The sequence below is a fragment of the Coregonus lavaretus genome, assembly GCF_964263955.1.
Source record: "Coregonus lavaretus genome assembly, chromosome: 33".
Taxonomy (NCBI): Eukaryota; Metazoa; Chordata; class Actinopteri; order Salmoniformes; family Salmonidae; genus Coregonus; species Coregonus lavaretus.
In genome coordinates, this window is record NC_140020.1 from 22,046,250 (window position 1) to 22,063,870 (window position 17,621).

General features: G+C 45.8%; 1 protein-coding gene across 1 annotated transcript in view; it reads left to right on the forward strand.

Moving 5' to 3' along the window:
• syne2a (spectrin repeat containing, nuclear envelope 2a) overlaps nt 1-17,035 on the forward strand; it is a 242,120-nt gene extending 225,085 nt beyond the window's left edge. The window contains exons 97-112 of the mRNA XM_084151514.1: nt 1,152-1,314; nt 1,908-2,098; nt 3,370-3,520; nt 3,888-4,070; nt 4,389-4,526; nt 4,919-5,110; nt 5,309-5,600; nt 5,894-5,965; nt 8,105-8,247; nt 9,137-9,263; nt 9,391-9,593; nt 9,861-10,061; nt 10,724-10,852; nt 12,610-12,807; nt 13,874-14,019; nt 14,651-17,035. Of these exons, the coding sequence (XP_084007640.1) occupies nt 1,152-1,314; nt 1,908-2,098; nt 3,370-3,520; nt 3,888-4,070; nt 4,389-4,526; nt 4,919-5,110; nt 5,309-5,600; nt 5,894-5,965; nt 8,105-8,247; nt 9,137-9,263; nt 9,391-9,593; nt 9,861-10,061; nt 10,724-10,852; nt 12,610-12,807; nt 13,874-14,019; nt 14,651-14,861 (2,740 nt within the window). The 3' untranslated portion in view covers nt 14,862-17,035. The remainder of the gene's footprint in view (nt 1-1,151; nt 1,315-1,907; nt 2,099-3,369; nt 3,521-3,887; nt 4,071-4,388; nt 4,527-4,918; nt 5,111-5,308; nt 5,601-5,893; nt 5,966-8,104; nt 8,248-9,136; nt 9,264-9,390; nt 9,594-9,860; nt 10,062-10,723; nt 10,853-12,609; nt 12,808-13,873; nt 14,020-14,650) is intronic.
• The last annotated feature ends 586 nt before the right edge of the window (nt 17,036-17,621 follow it).

Sequence of the window (17,621 nt, forward strand, 5' to 3'; positions counted from 1 at the left end):
TTTGCTTGTCCAGATGAAACCAGTCTGTCAAAAGTTGCCAGCTCACGTCTAAATAGCTACATACTGCAATTCCAACCACAAAAAGTCTTAGTTTAGATAATAAGATGATAGTTGGAGCTGTATTGTTAGATTTCAGTGCAGCCTTTGATGTAAATTGATCATAATTTGTTATTGAAAAAACTGGCTTGTTATGGCTTTAAATCACCTTCCATCACATGGTTGGAGAGTTACTTATTCTATAGAACTCAGAGAGTTCAATGGAAGCTTCTCTAACATCAGATATGTACACAGAGGTATCCCTCAGGGCAGTTGCCTTTTTTTCACGCTCAACAGTTTCCCGTGTGAATCAAGAATGGTCCACCACCCAAAGGCAATCCAGCCAACTTGACACAACTGTGGGAAGCATTGGAGTCGACATGGGCCAGTTACCCTGTGGAATGCTTTCGACACCTTGTAGAATCAATGCCCCGACGAATTGAGGCTGTTCTGAGGGCAGTGTATGAATAGTGTGTGTAAATAGTATTTTGTTGTCTCTTGGTGTCTTTCCTATATATAACTCTTATTTTTATTTTAAAAAAAAAAGTAATGTAATATCTTCTGTTGTTCTTGTCTATTACTGTTCTGTACTTTGTCATGTATTTGTACGTTTTATGTGGACCCCAGGATGAGTAGCTGCTGCATGTGCAGTAGCTAATGAGGATCCTAATAAACTAAACTAAATAGTGGGCACTTGTGAAGAATAAACACTTCATGAACTTAAATGGTAGCTGAGGTTGAATACTGGTTGTATTCTTGATTAAAGGGCTCAATTTATCTTAGTTTAGAATGCTTGTTAATTCAACTTCTTAGTGTAGTGTGTGTATGCGTATGTGTGTCTCTGTGTGTGTGTCTCTGTGTGTTGATAATATCCAATCTAAATGGGTTCAAATAGTATTTGTTTTCTTTCAAATACTTTAGGTGCGCTTGATAGAGCTTGCCTGGCACAATAAAACAATGGAATAGTTCCAAAAGTACAAACCCTGTCCACCTGGCACTCCAGAAAGACTCAATCAAACAATCGAAAGTAGACATGTTGGGTGTAGTTCGTTTTCAGATATGTAGCATTGCTCTGACTCTCTTCCCTGTGTGTGTGTGTGTGTGGACGGGTGTAGGGTGAGGAAGCTGAAGGAGACCCTGGTTACGGTGCAGCAGCTGGACAAGAACATGAGCAACCTGCGATCATGGCTGTCCCGCATCGAGGCCCAGCTGGCCAGGCCCGTCACCTACAACGTGTGTCACCATGAGGAGATCCAGAGACGGCTCGCCCAACAGCAGGTGGGTGGGAGTAGGGTGAAGTTGCCCCTAGACGCTGATCTTGGGTCAGTTTAGCATTTTCCCCACTAATAGTTAAGGTTAGGGTTGAAGGAGGGGAAAATGAGTTTAGATCTGTACCTAGGGGAAACTTCACCCCGGAGCAGGTGGGTGCCAGGGTCCTGTTCATTAGGCACCAAATGAACAGGGAGGGAGTACCTGTTTAACGCTTTGAATCGTTTTCCAGTGAACACAACCCAGATTATCATAGCGATTATTATGAACCGACTTACCTAAATAAATACAGATTGAAAAAGGTGTGTTACACAAAGGTGTAATATGCACATCCCAGATTTCCCCACGGAAAAAAACATATATTACTCAGATATAGACTGTAATTCCCTTTGGATTTTGTCTGCTAAAATAACCATATCTGCATTGATTTCATTTTATTTTAGTTATGTGAATAGAGGGCGATAGATACAAACATATTACCCCATTGAACAAACCACCATCCAATGCATAGCCTTGTCAATAGCCTTGTCCACAATTTTTGTCCAACGTTGTCCGTCTGTCTGTCCACATTACGCTAAGGTTGTCCATGTTTCTGTCCACAGGAGCTGCAGAGGGACATTGAGCAGCACACGGAGGGCGTGGTGTCCGTCTTGACGCTGTGCGACATCCTGCTGCACGACCAGAACGCGTGTGTTGGCGGCGACGGCGAGAACGACTCCATCCAGCAGACCACCCGCAGCCTAGACCAGCGCTGGAGGGCCATCTGTGCCACGTCCCTGGAGAGGAGGCTCAGGTAAGACACACACACAATCAATCAATCCCCACCAAAAGATATAATGTATTTATAATGCATTATACAAAGTGTTACCAAAAGTGATGAATTAAGTTTGTGGGTTCATTTGGATGGTGATGGATGGTGATGGATGGTGATGTTTTGCACTCCAGAGTGAAGTTTCATTTGGGTTAGGATCAGCTTCCCCTCCCCTAATCCTAACCTTAAAGGAAATATCCACCCAAAACCACTAAGTCCTATAATTTAAAGTGTTAAATAACACTAATATGTGAGAACAATATATTTCATTTAGTCATTATAATAAGGTTGGTAGCAACGTGAAAATTGTTGTGGAAATTTGTGAAAATTTGTGGCAGCTCTGTCTGGCTAGCTAGCAAACGTAGCTACACACAATAATACTAAAGTCAATATCAGCATGTGAAGTAGCTAGTTAGCTATAAAATCGCTTAAACAAACTGCACTATCAATTTAGGAGTCTACAATCTCACCATGTTCAACCTGCAGATCGATGTGCCTCGCAGCGGCATCATGCAGTGCTCCCTGGACTGTCTCCTGAGTGGCGCAGTGGTCTAAGGCACTGCATCGCAGTGCTAACTGTGCCACTAGAGATCCTGGTTCGAATCCAGGCTCTGTCGCAGCCGGCCGCGACCGGGAGACTCATGGGCGGCGCACAATTGGCCCAGTGTCGTCCAGGGTAGGGGAGGGAATGGCCGGCAGGGATGTAGCTCAGCTGATAGAGCATGGCGTTTGCAACGCCAGGGTTGTGGGTTCGATTCCCACGGGGGGCCAGTATAAAAAAATATGTATTCACTAACTGTAAGTCGCTCTGGATAAGAGCGTCTGCTAAATGACGTAAATGTAAATGAAGAGGCAGACAAATAGGAGGAATGTGGTGGACCCTCTATTAAATTACACATTTCTCAAAGTAGGAATATCGCAAAAATATAATCAATTGCTCATTCGAGAGAAGACAACCTCCCGTGTTATGTCATTAGCCAGTATACACTTCCAGTGTAGCGAGAGTGACTTTATCGCAATGCTTTTCATACCTGACACATTTCTGCCAGCTCGAACGGCAATAGCTCAGATACACATGAAAACCTCAAATCACCCAGGGAATTGATAGAACATCGCTCAGAGATGCACACAAACAATATAACATTCAAAATGGGTGAATCTTTCCTTTACCCATTAGTGGGGGAAATGCAAAACTGACCCAAGATCAGCATCTAGGGGCAACTTTACCCTACACTGATGTTTCCCTATGATAGGATTGAGGAGACTTGGAGGCTGTGGTGTAAGTTCCTGGATGACTACTCGCGCTTTGAGGACTGGCTCAAGGTGGCCGAATGCACGGCAGCCAACCCCAACTCTGACAACGTTCTGTACACAGTCGCCAAGGAGGAGCTCAAGAAGTTTGAGGTCAGTTTTGGGGGTCAGGATCCTATAGGAACTGACAGTGAAGTTCACTTCTGCCTCCCAAATGGCACCCTATTCCCTACATAGTGCACTACTTTTACCCAATGCTCTGATCAAAAGCAGTGTAATATGCAGGGAATAGGGTGTCAGTGTGACACAGACACGGTCTGAGATTTTCATTTGTATTCTATTAACTAACCAATGACTCGGTTACTGAATGGTTGGTTGAATCATATCCTTTCCCCAATATTCATCAATCAATGTTATTCACCCCCCTCTCTCCCTCCTCCTTCCCTCCATCCTTCCTTTTTTCCTCCCTCATTATCTCCCTCCCTCCCTCCATCCCTCCTCCCCTCCCCACCCTACACAGGGCTTCCAGAGGCAGGTGCAGGAGCGTCTGACCCAGCTGGAGCTGGTCAACAACCAGTACCGCCGGCTGGCCCGGGAGAACCGCACTGACGGCGCCAGCCGCATCAAGGTTATGGTCCACGAGGGCAACCGCCGCTGGGATGCACTGCACAGGAGGACGGCGGCCATCTTACGCAGGCTAAAGGTGAGAAGGAAGGAATGCTGGGATAAAAAAAAAAAAAGAAGAAAATACAAATATGCACACTGCTATTGCCATTGTTACTTTAGTTAGCTTATGCATCGACCTTACTACCTGTCCGAGCTTAAGATATCATCGACTTATTGCTTTTCCTATTTTTAACGTCAATGATTCTTAACTCTTAAAAGAATGAAGGTTTTTTACATCAAGAGCCAGAGCTGTGACTGTTTTCCACCCCCCATGTGACTCTAGGTTCGCGCACTATTGAGCACTATTTTCCTACAGACAAAAACTCACTGTCTCTTTTCCCCTTTCCCCCTGCAGCATTTTACGGGTCAGAGAGAGGAGTTTGAGGGGACCAGGGAGAGCCTGCTGGTGTGGCTGACGGAGATGGACCTGCAGCTCACCAACGTGGAGCACTTTTCTGAGACGGACACGCAGCACAAGATGAAGCAGCTCAACGTAAGGGGGGCAGGGGGAATGGGTGGGATTGGGGGAAGGTGGGGTAGGCAGAGGGATACAGACGCACAAGTGCAGGAACGCATATTCACTAGTGCACACACACACATGGAGGAATGTGCATTCACAGTCACTGTCTTGCACACAAGCTCGCACATGTGAACTCAGATTCACAGATGCAGGACAGCACACACGTCACACACACATCCATGGCAAGCTTTGACACAGTCACTCATACACACAGTCAACCAAACACTCTCACACTCCCCTCTCCTTTCTAGCTCCGGGGTGAAGTTTCCCAGCCCTAGGTACAGATCTAGGATCAGCTTTCCCTCCCCCAATCCCATCCATAACTATTAGTGGGGAAAATACCAAACTGACCCTCTCCCCTCCAGGGCTTCCAGAGGGAGATCACCCTGAACACGGAGCGCATCGACGGCCTGATTGTGTTCGGTGAGGGCCTGATCCAGAGGAGCTCCCCGCTGGACGCCGCGCTCATCGAAGACGAGCTAGAGGAGCTACACTCCTACTGTCAGGAGGTTTTTGGCAGGGTGGTCCGCTTTCACCAGCGCCTCACGCAGCCACCGGTTAGTATGTGTGAACACACACACACAGATGTACAGGCACGCACACAAAAAAGAGAGAAAAACACACAAACAAAAAGAGAGAGAGACACAGACACAAGAGTTGTACTCCTACTGCCAGGAAGTGTATGGCAGGGTGATCTGCTTCCACTAGCACCTGAGACAATCTCCTCTCCTGTCCTCTCCTCCTCTCTTCTCCAGGTGTTGAAGGAGGAACCAGAGCTGTTCGGCGGGGACAAGCCCCTGGAAGGGAGCTGCGAGCTGATTGGCCGTCCCTGGCTGGGGCGGAGCCAGAGTCAGGGGAGCGCCCCTGCCACACCAACCCACCTGTTGGCCCCTCCCCTGGAGTGTTCAGGCCGGGAGACACCCGTGAGCGTGTGTGACTCCATCCCTCTGGAGTGGGACCACACGGGAGACGTAGGAGGATCTTCGTCCCACGAGGATGAGGAGGAGGTTGAGAAGGAAGAGGGGACCTACTACAGTGCCCTGTCAGGTAAAATACAGTGTTAATATTTCCTCTCTGACGACAACGAAGTGTGTGTGTGTGTCTGTCTTACAATCAGAAAATAGTATTCAACAATGCTGTGGTATTTATGGATACAGTATATTAATGTACACACAGCCACAGTGACAGTCACGCATGCACACACGCACACACACACACACACACACACACACACACACACACACACACACACACACACACACACACACACACACACACACACACACACACACACACACACACACACACTCTCAACTTGGCCCTCTTCTACTCTTCTCCAGAGGTGGAGGTTACAGAGAGTCCAGAGGCCTTTGTCAAAGCCACGGCTCTCTCACTGGGAGCTGGTCCCTCTGGTAGGCACCACTATGGTCTTCCTCTTTCATGCCGATGCCAGTGGGTGGCTATATACAAGCGGGCACTGCCAGGCTTGGGGCATGCCTCACGCAACCCCACATAACCTCACGCAAACCTCACGCAAAACTGCTAAAGTACACTGACTTAAAGCAGTCCTCACACTAAAGTGTGATCACCGCTCACAAAAGCACTAAAGCTCACTAACAATTTAACTAGGCTACATCTTAGCTCAGCGTCATTTTTTTTTACATACAGTGGCAAGAAAAAGTATGTGAACCCTTTGGAATTACCTGGATTTCTGCATAAACTGGTCATAAAATTTGATCTGATCTTCATCTAAGTCACAACAATAGACAAACACAGTGTGCTTAAACTAATAACACACACATTATGGTATTTGTCTTGTTTATATTGAATTGCACATTTCAAAGTCCATTTCATAGAAAATGTTACAAACTGGACTACATTTAGTAACTTACTTTGAAGAGATGGTGATTGGGTCTAAATAGGCTTTTGGCGTTTGGTAGTCTTAATTCAGTGTATTTGTCTTCAACTTCCATTCCCCGAAAGTCAGACTCTTCCCACACACCAATTCATTTTTCACAGTTTCAGAAGCATCTGCATTCACCAAATTTTGTGTGGTTGTCCTTAGATACATTCTCCAGACTTGCCCAGAGGGAATTGTTGATATGCTGTAAATGGTTTATTCTAGATAACATTTTATTTGGAAAAATGCCTTTAAATGTCTTTAGTATTTTACAGATAGAAAGATTCAAAAAGTATTTATCCACAATCTGCTCTGGACAAGTCCGGTCCTGGAGTGTTTTAACAAAATGAAACAAAAATATTTAGGCTGACTTAATCCAGTGTCCAGAAAGATGTATTTGCGTGGTATGCAAATATGCGCTATTTAATAAGATATCGCCTAATTTGCATATTGTAATAATATATTTCAGAAAATAGTCATACAAAAAAGTATTTTATTCAACTGATAAAAGGTGATTGTGATCTGATTAAGAGGGGAAAAAATCCCTATTAGGGTGTGGTGCCTGGCCTTAAGGAGATAGATTGGGTGTAAGGCCCTGTCCAGGGGATGTATTTGAAGTAGAGAGGTGATTCAGCAACACTTGGAGGACAATGGAATTAAATAAAAAAGCATATTTTTTGCTAAAAGTAGAAGCAATGCGTTATGGCTTTTGGACTTCGTCAGGGTTTTTACAGAAGTAAAACAGAATGAGTCTTTTATACATTTCAAGGGACCAATCACAGTTAGTATGCCAATAAAAACATGTGATTGGTTAAATCAGGGGATGTACTTGTACATCAAGCTACCTCACGCTACAGAAACAGAAGATAGGTTCCTGCCCCATGGGCCGTTCTGGCTCGGGCAAGGCTACTTACCTTTACTTACGCCTCAGTAAGAGACTTGTCTGCAATAGGCTTTAAGTGTAAAATCCACTTAGGGTTGCCAGATACAGTGAAACCACTCCCGTTTGGGTTGCCATATCCAACTACACTAGTTCACCCCACTGCTGTGCCATAACCTCCCTTTGCTACTGTCTACCACCTGAAATACTGCATGGGAATAAAGATGCACACACATAATATGCTTTTGGGTTTCTTTCACTGCTTAATTTATACTTGTATGGCATTATTATTTGGGTGGCAGAAAAGCTCCTTTGTAACCAGAGCAAGCCCACTGGGCAAAAACTGGTTGAATCAACGTTGTTTCCACATCATTTCAACGTCAAACAATCAATGTTATAATGTTGAATCAACATGGGAAACTGATTGGATTGGCAAAAAGTATTTTTTAAACTCAACTTTAAACCTAAATCCAATGACGGTGGCATTTGGTGACATTTTTTGTTGATTTCACGCAGAATTCACATTGATTGACAACTCAACCAAACATAAATCAAAACTAGTCGTTGAAATGACGTCTGTGCCCAGTGGGAGTAGAATGACCTGCAGGAAAAATGTGGTCATTATTGTGTTTTCAATGTAAACTCAGGCTCTAACGTGGTGTGTGTGTGTGTGCGCATGCGTGTGTGTGTTTGTGTGCCTGCGTATGCATGTGTCTGTGCATGTGCATGCATGCCTGTGTGTGTGTGTGTTTGTGTGTGCGGTCCTCTCAGTTCCACTCAGATCCATGGCCATACCCGAATCTCCAAGCTGGCGCTCGCCAGGCGACCTGGACAGAAAGTACCTCCACCTGGACTCTCCCGACGGCCTGGACCCCTCACCTACACACACCAGCACTCCCTTCAAACAAGGCTACGTAAGTCGCTCCGGGCTGAAGTTTCTCCTACAGATCTAGGATCAGCTTCCCCTCCCCAATCCTAACTATGCCTATTAGTGGGGAAAATGCAAAACTGACCCAAGATTAGCATTAAGGCGCAACTTCCCCTTACTCCTTTCTAAATCTGTTCTGCTGCCCTCCTCTGGCTACACCGAGTGTTTGTGTGTGTGAATAGATTCAATTCTATGTTTTTATTTAGTCACATGCACAGTGAAATTGTAGTGAGATTCTTAAGCTCCGAACTCCAACAGTGCAGGTGTGAATGAAACAATAAAAAATGTAATATCAATAATACATGTTTAGAACTGTGACAATGATAAATATAAATGTCCATTGGGGTGTGGGCAAGGTAATTGTCCGTTGAGGGGGGGAGGCAGTGTGCACCCACTGGTGCGTTCTGCTGAGCATACCACCCTTTGTAGTGCCTTGCGGTCATCAGCGGTGGAGTTGCCATACCAGGCTGTGATGCAGCCCGACAGTATGCTCTTGATGTTGCTCCTGTCGAACAAGGACACTCGGGTACAGACATCATTTCTTCAGCCTCCTGAGGTTGAAGAGTCACTGTTGTGCCTTCTTCACCATGGTTTGACCATTTCAGCTCCTCGGAGATGTGTACATCAAGGAACTTGACGTTTTTGACTGTCTCCACGGCGGCCCCGTTGATGAGGATGGGGGCGTGCCCAGCCTGGTTCCTCCAAAAGTCCACAATCAGCTCCTTTGTTTTGCTGACATTGAGGGAGAGGTTGTTTACCTGGCACCACACCATCAGAGTGCCTACCTCCTCTCTGTAGGCCGTCTCGCCGTTGTGTGCATGCGTGCGCGTCGGTGTGTGTGTTATATGCTGTAACAATGTGTGTCTGCGTTGCAGGTGCGTCTGATGTCAGAGTGCAGTGGTAGCATCAAAAGTGTCAAGAGGGTCTCCCTGATCCTGGATGATGAGGAGCAGCCCGAGGAACAGGGCCTCACTGGCCTGACGACCGCTGACAAACAATCAGGTACCGCACGCACACAAACACATTGGGGGAGGAAACGTGAACATTTTTACCTGCCGTCATACAATATTTGCGATAATCTAATAAATGTATGTTACAAATGTGTGTGTGCATGCCCGTATGTTTTCAGGGGTGATCGAGCGCTGGGAGCTGCTGCAGGCTCAGGCCAGGAGCGACCTGCTGTCTGGCCCGCGGGAGCCTTGCCAGCTGACCTCTGACCTGCATGACATCACTTCCTGGCTGGGGCGGGTAATGCCGGAGCTGGAGAGAGTGCAGGTTCCCGAGACCCCCACCAGCATCCAAGACATGGAGGCTAGGGTCAAACAACTCAAGGTAAGGCTGCTGAATATTATACTGTACTACGGTGTCCATTTTAGGACTGCTGAGACTGAAGCTTTTTGAATATGGACACCATACATTGCTTGTCTTTTCCATTCAAGGTAAGGAAATTAACTATAATACTTTTGATTTTGTACACCAGCTTCAAAGCTGAAAATACAATATTTTTGGTTTAGATGGTACAATGATTATCTACACTATACCTTGCTCTCTGTCTCTCTCCCTCTCTCTCTCACACGCACTCTCACTCTCTTACTCTAGGAGATGCAGAAGGTCTTTGCTCACTACAAGGCAGTCATGCTGTCGCTTAACATGGGCGGTCGCGAGTTGCGGGGGTGTGATGGTCCGGAGGCCCGGGAGCTAGGGGAGGGCCTGGCTAGTATGAACCAGGGCTGGATGCTGGCCTGCACTGGTCTGGAGGAGTGGCAGGACAGTCTGCGTACCACTGTCATGCGCTGTCAGGTCAGTTACTGTACAGTTACAGGACAGTGGGCAAAACTGTTTGAAATGACATCTTGTCAACCAGTTTTGCCTAGAAAATATGTAATTCAACCGGTTTTGCAAACTGGGAGTACAGTGTTTCTCAATTTCGGTTCCTGGGGGTATACCGCCTCAGGGTTGCGCATATTTGTTCTAGCCCAGCAAAAGCACACCTGATTCAACAATCCTTGCCCTTCATCAGGCGTGCTTGTGCTGGGCCAGAAGAAAAATGTCCAACCATTTTTTTTACCTGCCCAGCTGGTAAAACTGGTAGCAATGAAGTAAGTCATTCTGACGTCTTCTTTGATGTCATGGTTGGGTTGTATGCTGATTGGAAAATGATATTTTTGGGATGTCTTTTTAGCGACCAGACAAATAGATCCTTACCTGGTTGTAAGGTAATCTGACGTCTCTTGAGTGGCTCTGCAGAAAATGACATTATTATGACGTCCAATGCGCTGACCTAGCATCCTGTCCATGGGGTGTACTTGTACATCAAGCTACCTCACAATACAGAATCAAGAGATAGGCTCATGCCCCTATGGGCGGTTCTGGCTCGGACAGGATTAGTTGTCCAAGGCTTACTTACTATGCACTGACCTGAGGTCCCTGACCTTTGCCCTTTCTCCTCTGACCCACGACAGGAGTTCCACGAGACGCTGCACTCCCTGCTGCTGTGGCTGGCCCACGCTGAGAGCAGGCGTTACACCGTCGACATCCACCACCCGGACACATCGACAGGCACGCTGTGGGAACACCGCAACACACTCACTGTGAGAGAGAGGGAGGGGAAGGGGAAGGGGAAGGGGAAGGGGAAGGGGAAGGGGAAGGGGAAGGGGAAGGGGAAGGGGAAGGGGGAGGGGAAGGGGAAGGGGAAGGGGGAGGGGGAGGGGGGGAAGGGAAAGGGGGAGGGGAAGGGGAAGGGGGGAAGGGGGTTAGAGGGAGGGGAAGGGAGAGGGGAAGGGGGTTAGGGGGAGAGGGAGAGGGGAAGGGGAGAGGGAGAGGGAGAGGGGAAGGGGGAGAGGGGAAGGGGAATGGGGAGAGGGGAAGGGGGAGAGAGGGAGAGGGGGAAGGGGGAGAGGGGAAGGGGGAGAAGGGAAGGGAAAGAGGGAGTGGGAGAGGGGGAGAGGGAGAGGGGAAGGGGGAGAAGGGAAGGGGAAGAGGGAGGGGGAGAGGGGAAGATGGAGAGGGGTAGGGGAAAGGGGAGAGGGGAAGAGGGAGAGGGGAAGGGGAAGAGAAGGAGGGAGAGGGGAAGGGGAGAGGGGAAGGGGAAGAGGGGAGGAGGAAGGGGGAGAGGGAGGGAGAGGGGAAGAGGGAGAGGGAGGGAGAGGGGAAGGGAAAGAGGGAGGGAGAGGGGAAGGGGAAGGGGGAGAGGGAAAGGGGAAGGGGGAGAGGAAGGGAGAGGGGAAAGGGGAGAGGGAGGGAGTGGGGAAGTGGGAGAGGGAGGGAGAACATGGAGGATGGATAAGGGGGGAGGAGGGAGAGGGAAGAGAAAGGGGGTGTGGGGTGGTAGAGGAGAGAAAGAGGGGATGGTGATGGTTTGGGTGAGAGAGTAAGGGGAACTTAATGAGGGAGAAATTATGGAGAGAGAGGGTGAAAAAGGGAGGGAGTACACATGACTTGGGAGAGCGAAGGGGGAAATGGAAAGTTCTGACGGACAGTGCAATATACACTGAGTAGGCTAAGTAGACTGAGCAGGTGGGAGGCTTGGGCGGCAGGTAGCCTAGTGGTTAGAGCATTGGACCAGTAACTGCAAAGTTTCTGGTTTGAATCCCCGAGCCGCCAAGGCTCTGTTGATATGCCTTGAGCAAGGCACTTAACCCTAATTACTCCTGTAAGTCACTCTGAATAAGAGCATCTGCTAAATGACTAAACCAGTTGAAAGCTAGGATCCCTTATTGATGTCACTTGTTAAATCCACTGCAATCAGGGTATATGAAGGGGACGAGACAGGTTAAAGAAGGATTTTTAAGCCTTGACACATTTGAAACCTGGATTGTGTATGTGTGCCATTCAGAGGGTGAATGGGCAAGACAAAACATTTCAGTGCCTTTGAACGGGATATGGTAGTAGGTGCCAGGCGCACCGATTTGTGTCAAGAACTGCAATGCTGCTGGGTTTTTCACGCTCAACAGTTTCCCATGTGTATCAAGAATGGTCCACCACCCAAAGGACATCCAGCCAACTTGACACAACTGTGGGAAGCATTGGAGTCAACATGGGCCAGCATCGCTGTGGAGCGCTTTCAACACCTTGTAGAGTCCATGCCCCAATGAATTGAGGCTGTTCTGAGGGGAAAAAAGGGTGTGGGGTTGCAACTCAATATTAATGTTTGGTATACTCAGTGTAAATGTAGCACATTCCCTTATCATTGGTATGGCCAATTAGATTTATTTTACATTTATACTTTTCCACGGGTTCAGAAGCTCCCCTTCGACTGATGTGTGTGTCGTGTGTGTCTGTATCGCTCTCTCTGTTTGTCTGTCTGTCTTCTGTCTGCATCTGTGTGTGTGTGTGCCCTCTTTTCCAGGGCCTGCAGAAGGAGTTGCGGGCGAGACAGAGCCAGGTGAGCTCGCTCCAGGGGCTGTGGAGTCAGCTGCAGCCAGCGGAGGAGGGGGGGGGGGAGGAGAGCGTAGAGGCTCGGGAGAAGCTCCACGTGACGGCCAACAAACTGCGGACGCTGCTCCGCCAGGTGGCCCACGACCTCAGTGTCGTGCAGGAGCGCCTGGTAAGGAGACCCCACACCAAGTGATTTGAATGTAAAATTGAAAACACTTCTTAAATAAATAGCTTCTCCTTTTTGGTTTTTGAGAACATTTAATAAAATATTTTTTTTCAATGATTGAATTGGACTTTGTTTACTTCCTCAATTGACTAACTTCAATCGAATTGACCTTAAAACTGCCCCACAAACTTTGCTAGGGTTTGTGGTTGATTCCATTCCAATATAGACAGCTCAGGAAGTAAACTGAAATCATGATTCCAATTAGCCTTCTTTGTCGGTTTACGTTCCTGATTTGAATGACTTGAAATTGAATTGACCGCAACAATGCGCTCCAATGTGTCTGAAGCATTAGACCGAGAGGATTTCTCAATCGCAATCACCAGGGACCTCCACAAGGTGGTGCACATTTTTGTTCTAGCCCAACAATCACCAAGCCATTGATTTGTTGGACCGGGTGTGTTAGTGCTTGGCTAGAACAAAACTATGCCCCTTCTGGTGCCCCAGGAACGTATTGAGAAATAACATATTGACAATGTTCTAGAAATGCACAAAGAACATTGTTAACCAGACAGAACTGAAAACACATTTAGAAGAAACATAAGAAAACAGACTGAAACGGGGAGTCTACGTGGACTTGTCCAGTAAGAAACGCACATTTTCGGTTTACACTGCAGAGATGTCTTAAAACAAATTTGACACTACTTCAAGTTTTACATTACATACCACAAAACCCACGTTCCAGAGTCATGTTCATTAGGGCACACAATGGAAATAGATTTAAGGGGAATTTTGCAACGGAAAACGAAAATGAGTGTTTCCTAATAGACAAATCCAGGTAGTCCCCAGTTTCAGTCTGCTTTCTTACATTTGGTGCCTAATGAACACGGCCGTGTAGCTGGCACCATTCTCCATCCAAATGAGCCCAATGAAACCCTGATTAAGGCAGCTTAGCTGTCGAAACGTTGGTATTTATGAACTGTATTGCATCGGAGCCAGGAGTGTGAGACTTTTATTTATGTTTCTAACCATTCAAATGAACCACCTGACATGTTTACTGCCCTTGCTGCAGGACTGTGGGACTCTATCTGCGGGTCCGGCTGTGGCTCGAGCTGCAGTTGAAAATAAGGGCAGAGGGCGGGCGGAGGGCAGCCAGTCCCCGTCTAATGCCAGTCAAGAGGAGGGTACCAGTACCACACCAACCTCAGCTGGCAAAAGGTACGGACCAGAGAGTTTAAACTTCTTAAAATCACTTCAGTTAAAAATGCTTTATTACAATGGATAATCACGCAGTGAAAATAGAATATACAGTATATAACAGAAAATATGAAACATTGAAATTATTATTGTTAACGTTGAGATAATTATAGACACTTGGGCCGGTATCTAATCGAAGGCACACTGCAGAGCTGCACACTGCACTACCGACAATGTGCCTTTAAAAGGCTCTTTCCCCCGATGTTCAGAAATCCAATTAATGGATGTCGGCTCAAGCGTTATGGGCAGTGCTGCAACGCGCCTTTGAATTAATTCCTGCCTTGATGTAATGATAAAAAAAGGTTAAATCAGTTTAGCCCCACTAGTGGTCTCTCAATACTTTTTATGGTGGAGGCTGAAGTTGACCCTAGACACTGATCTTGGGTCAGATTTGCATTTCCCCTACTAATAGTTATGGTTAAGATTGGTTAAGGGGAAACTGATCCTAGATATGTACCTGGGGAAAACTTCACCCCGGAGCAGTTGTTATGGTCTATGGAAGTCTATGGAGGAGGTCTGTGGAGGATGCCTGTATGTTTTGACTGATGATTTGCCTAAGTACCATTCTTCGTCCCTTGTCTTGGACCTCCAGGGGGGAGAAGAGGGACCCAACCCCACCTCGCTCCTTCTTCTACCGCGTGCTGCGGGCTGCCTTCCCCCTACACCTCCTCCTCCTCCTGGTCCTTGTGCTGGCCTGCCTGGTGCCCCTGGCTGAGAACGACCACAGCTGCACACTGTCCAACAACTTTGCCCGCTCTTTCTACCCCATGCTGCGCTACACCAATGGCCCACCACCCACCTGATACAAACACACACACACACACTGACATGTGGCCTGCTTCCAAAACTAACCCATCGATACTCTCTGCTTAAGAGCTGGAGAGAGGATATTGTTACGGTCCCAACATTTTCTTTTAAATATCTATATTTATAGATTTGATTTTATTATTAATTTATTCCCTTAAAAAAGCCATACCGAAGTTCAGTTTCTATCAAACAGTTGATGTGATCCACCCATTTGGAACTCTTGCCCCTAATGTCACTAGCAAGTACTGTATTTCAAAGGAGACTTGTTCTTTATGGGGTTATGTTGTGTTCTGGTTGAAAAGATTTCTATCTTAATGATTTGCCCTTCAAGCCATGTATTGAAGTAGCAGTCTGTTGTTGGACCTATCCAGTCCACAACATAGCTTTATCTCATTCAGAAATGCCTTCTGTAAGCGTCTATTATTCAAATCTTGCGACCCTTTGACTTGGCTGTGCGAGTGAAATGTTTAATTGGTCGCACTGGTGCGAGCTGCACATTCTACCTGGTCGCCTCAATCAAAGCGTTCTATTTTTTGGGGCGGATAAAACCAATGAATTTGTTAAAGAGTAAAGTGCATTATCCTCATGATTCCTGTAATAAAAGTGTCTGCCCTGCCGCTGTGCCTGCCTGTTTCGCTGGGACCGGCTGCTGTAATGAGTGAGTCTCTCACTCTTTCTCCCCCCTCGTGATTGTATAACATTTCACAAACAAAACTTTGGAAGTAACTAGTCTCATCTTTCTGTAGGTATATTTTTTTATTTCTCAACGATCATTATTGAGCTCAAAGCACACTGTTTTTCTAATCAAGATATCTGATATGGCTTTGAAATACGGAGAGAGAGAAGTTTTGCATCGGCCATCGCAAGTACAGTAAACCTCATTGCAGAGTTTTTTTTAGGACATTACATTTACTGTTAGATTAATACATGGCTACTAGCAGTAGGTGTTATATTTCGAGTTAGCGATCTAGCTAACATGTTTTGGCGTTTCCACTTCCTCAGGTGGTAAAATAGCACCAATTGAATTAGGCCTATATATAATTTTAGTGCACATAATGATTAAGCCAAATTCATCTCTATTTAACAAAAAAAATCTGGAAATTCTGGAGCCCTATTTTGACAATAAAATATAACAAAAATAGCCGAATTGTCAACTCACTGGATTAGGTTGCGTATCAAAATATTTTCAATCATGCAATCCTGCTTGGACATGTTAGAAGTAACAACTTGTTTATTGAATACCATTTCAGTAGTCTATTGCACTTCTTAATAAAGCATTATGAATGACTTTATAAAATGATGACTGAAATGTATTTTATTGTGTGACCCTGCAAATTTTTGGGGGGGGAGGGGGGGGGGGGGTATCACCAGATCATGGGCTGGTGCCACCAGCTGAAGCAGTTAGGGGCACCAGTGCCACCAGGGGAAAATGTTAGTCTGGAGCTGTGGGTCAGTGTGTATGAATTATGTGCACTGTATTATTTCTAAATAATATAATTTTGATGTTCTTCACCTCTGAACCTACACAAGCAGTCGTAGCAGTTACATCATATAATATCATTGTGCACCAGCAAGTGTATATTGAGGTAGCCAAAGCGGAGGTTGAAAACCTGAATGGGCGCCATTTTGACAGCAGATTATGTTTTAAAAAAAAATATGGATGACATGTTGTTCAACTCTACATCTTTGTTATTATCCTCTCCTATACTGCGGTCTCTTGAAATATGGAGGCACTTTACTTTTCCACACATCGAGACTGTGTATCCAATCAAGAGCACATCCGTCAGACTGCATATTTTTGTAAGGGGGAGAATTTGAAGAGCGGAAGAGTATTTTTTTTAACGGTAATGAGACACTGGCACACTGTAGGGTAGATACCAGTAGTAACACTGTTATAAATTGGTGCAGAAATCCACCAGTATAAAATAATGGCAAATAATAATAGCAGTTTCCATTTCAATTTCTAAAAGTAGACATCTCCTCTTTAAAAAGTAATAATTCAGTAATCATTGGTGCGGAAATACATTTCCATGGCTGCATAGTGCACTGTTGTGTAGGACACTTAAGCCCTAAAGAGAACAGTATGTGCTAACACTAATGCTTATTTAGGCTCTCAAACAATGAACTGTATATGTATGCCCCTTTTCTCTGGCAATAAACATTGTTTGTCTTACTGAACAAAAACTCCAAGGGCATATTCTGTGGAGAGACTGTGGAAGATGGTAATTGTCTAGCTTGATGCTAAGGATGACTCACTTTAGAACAATACACAGTGGCTACTGATTCCCTGGTGCTACATACTAAAGAAAAAGAACAATAACAGGATATAATGGAGGCTGTTTAAAGGAATACACTATACTCAAAAACTATATTTTAGTATTTTGTTCATTTGTCACATGCAAAACACTGACACGCACAATTTAACAAAATACTAAATAGTGTTTTGAGTGTGGTATTCCTTGAGCACATGGACACTGAGAAAGGAAGCCACTGGCAGCAAAAGTTCATAATTGAATTTTTATTCTCCAAAGAAACATATCCCTGTGTGACGGTAGGAGAAAATCCACATGAAAATTCACATTGGGAAACCTTGACATTTAAAGCACTCACATTACAGATGAAAAAGGCTGCTGGCAATGTACAGCGTTTTCAGAGATCGTTCAAAGCAGAATGCACACCTGGGCTACAAATGGCTTAGTCATCGGGAAAGTGAAAGGACTTGTTTAATTAAAAACAGAGTTAATAACGCAAATAAT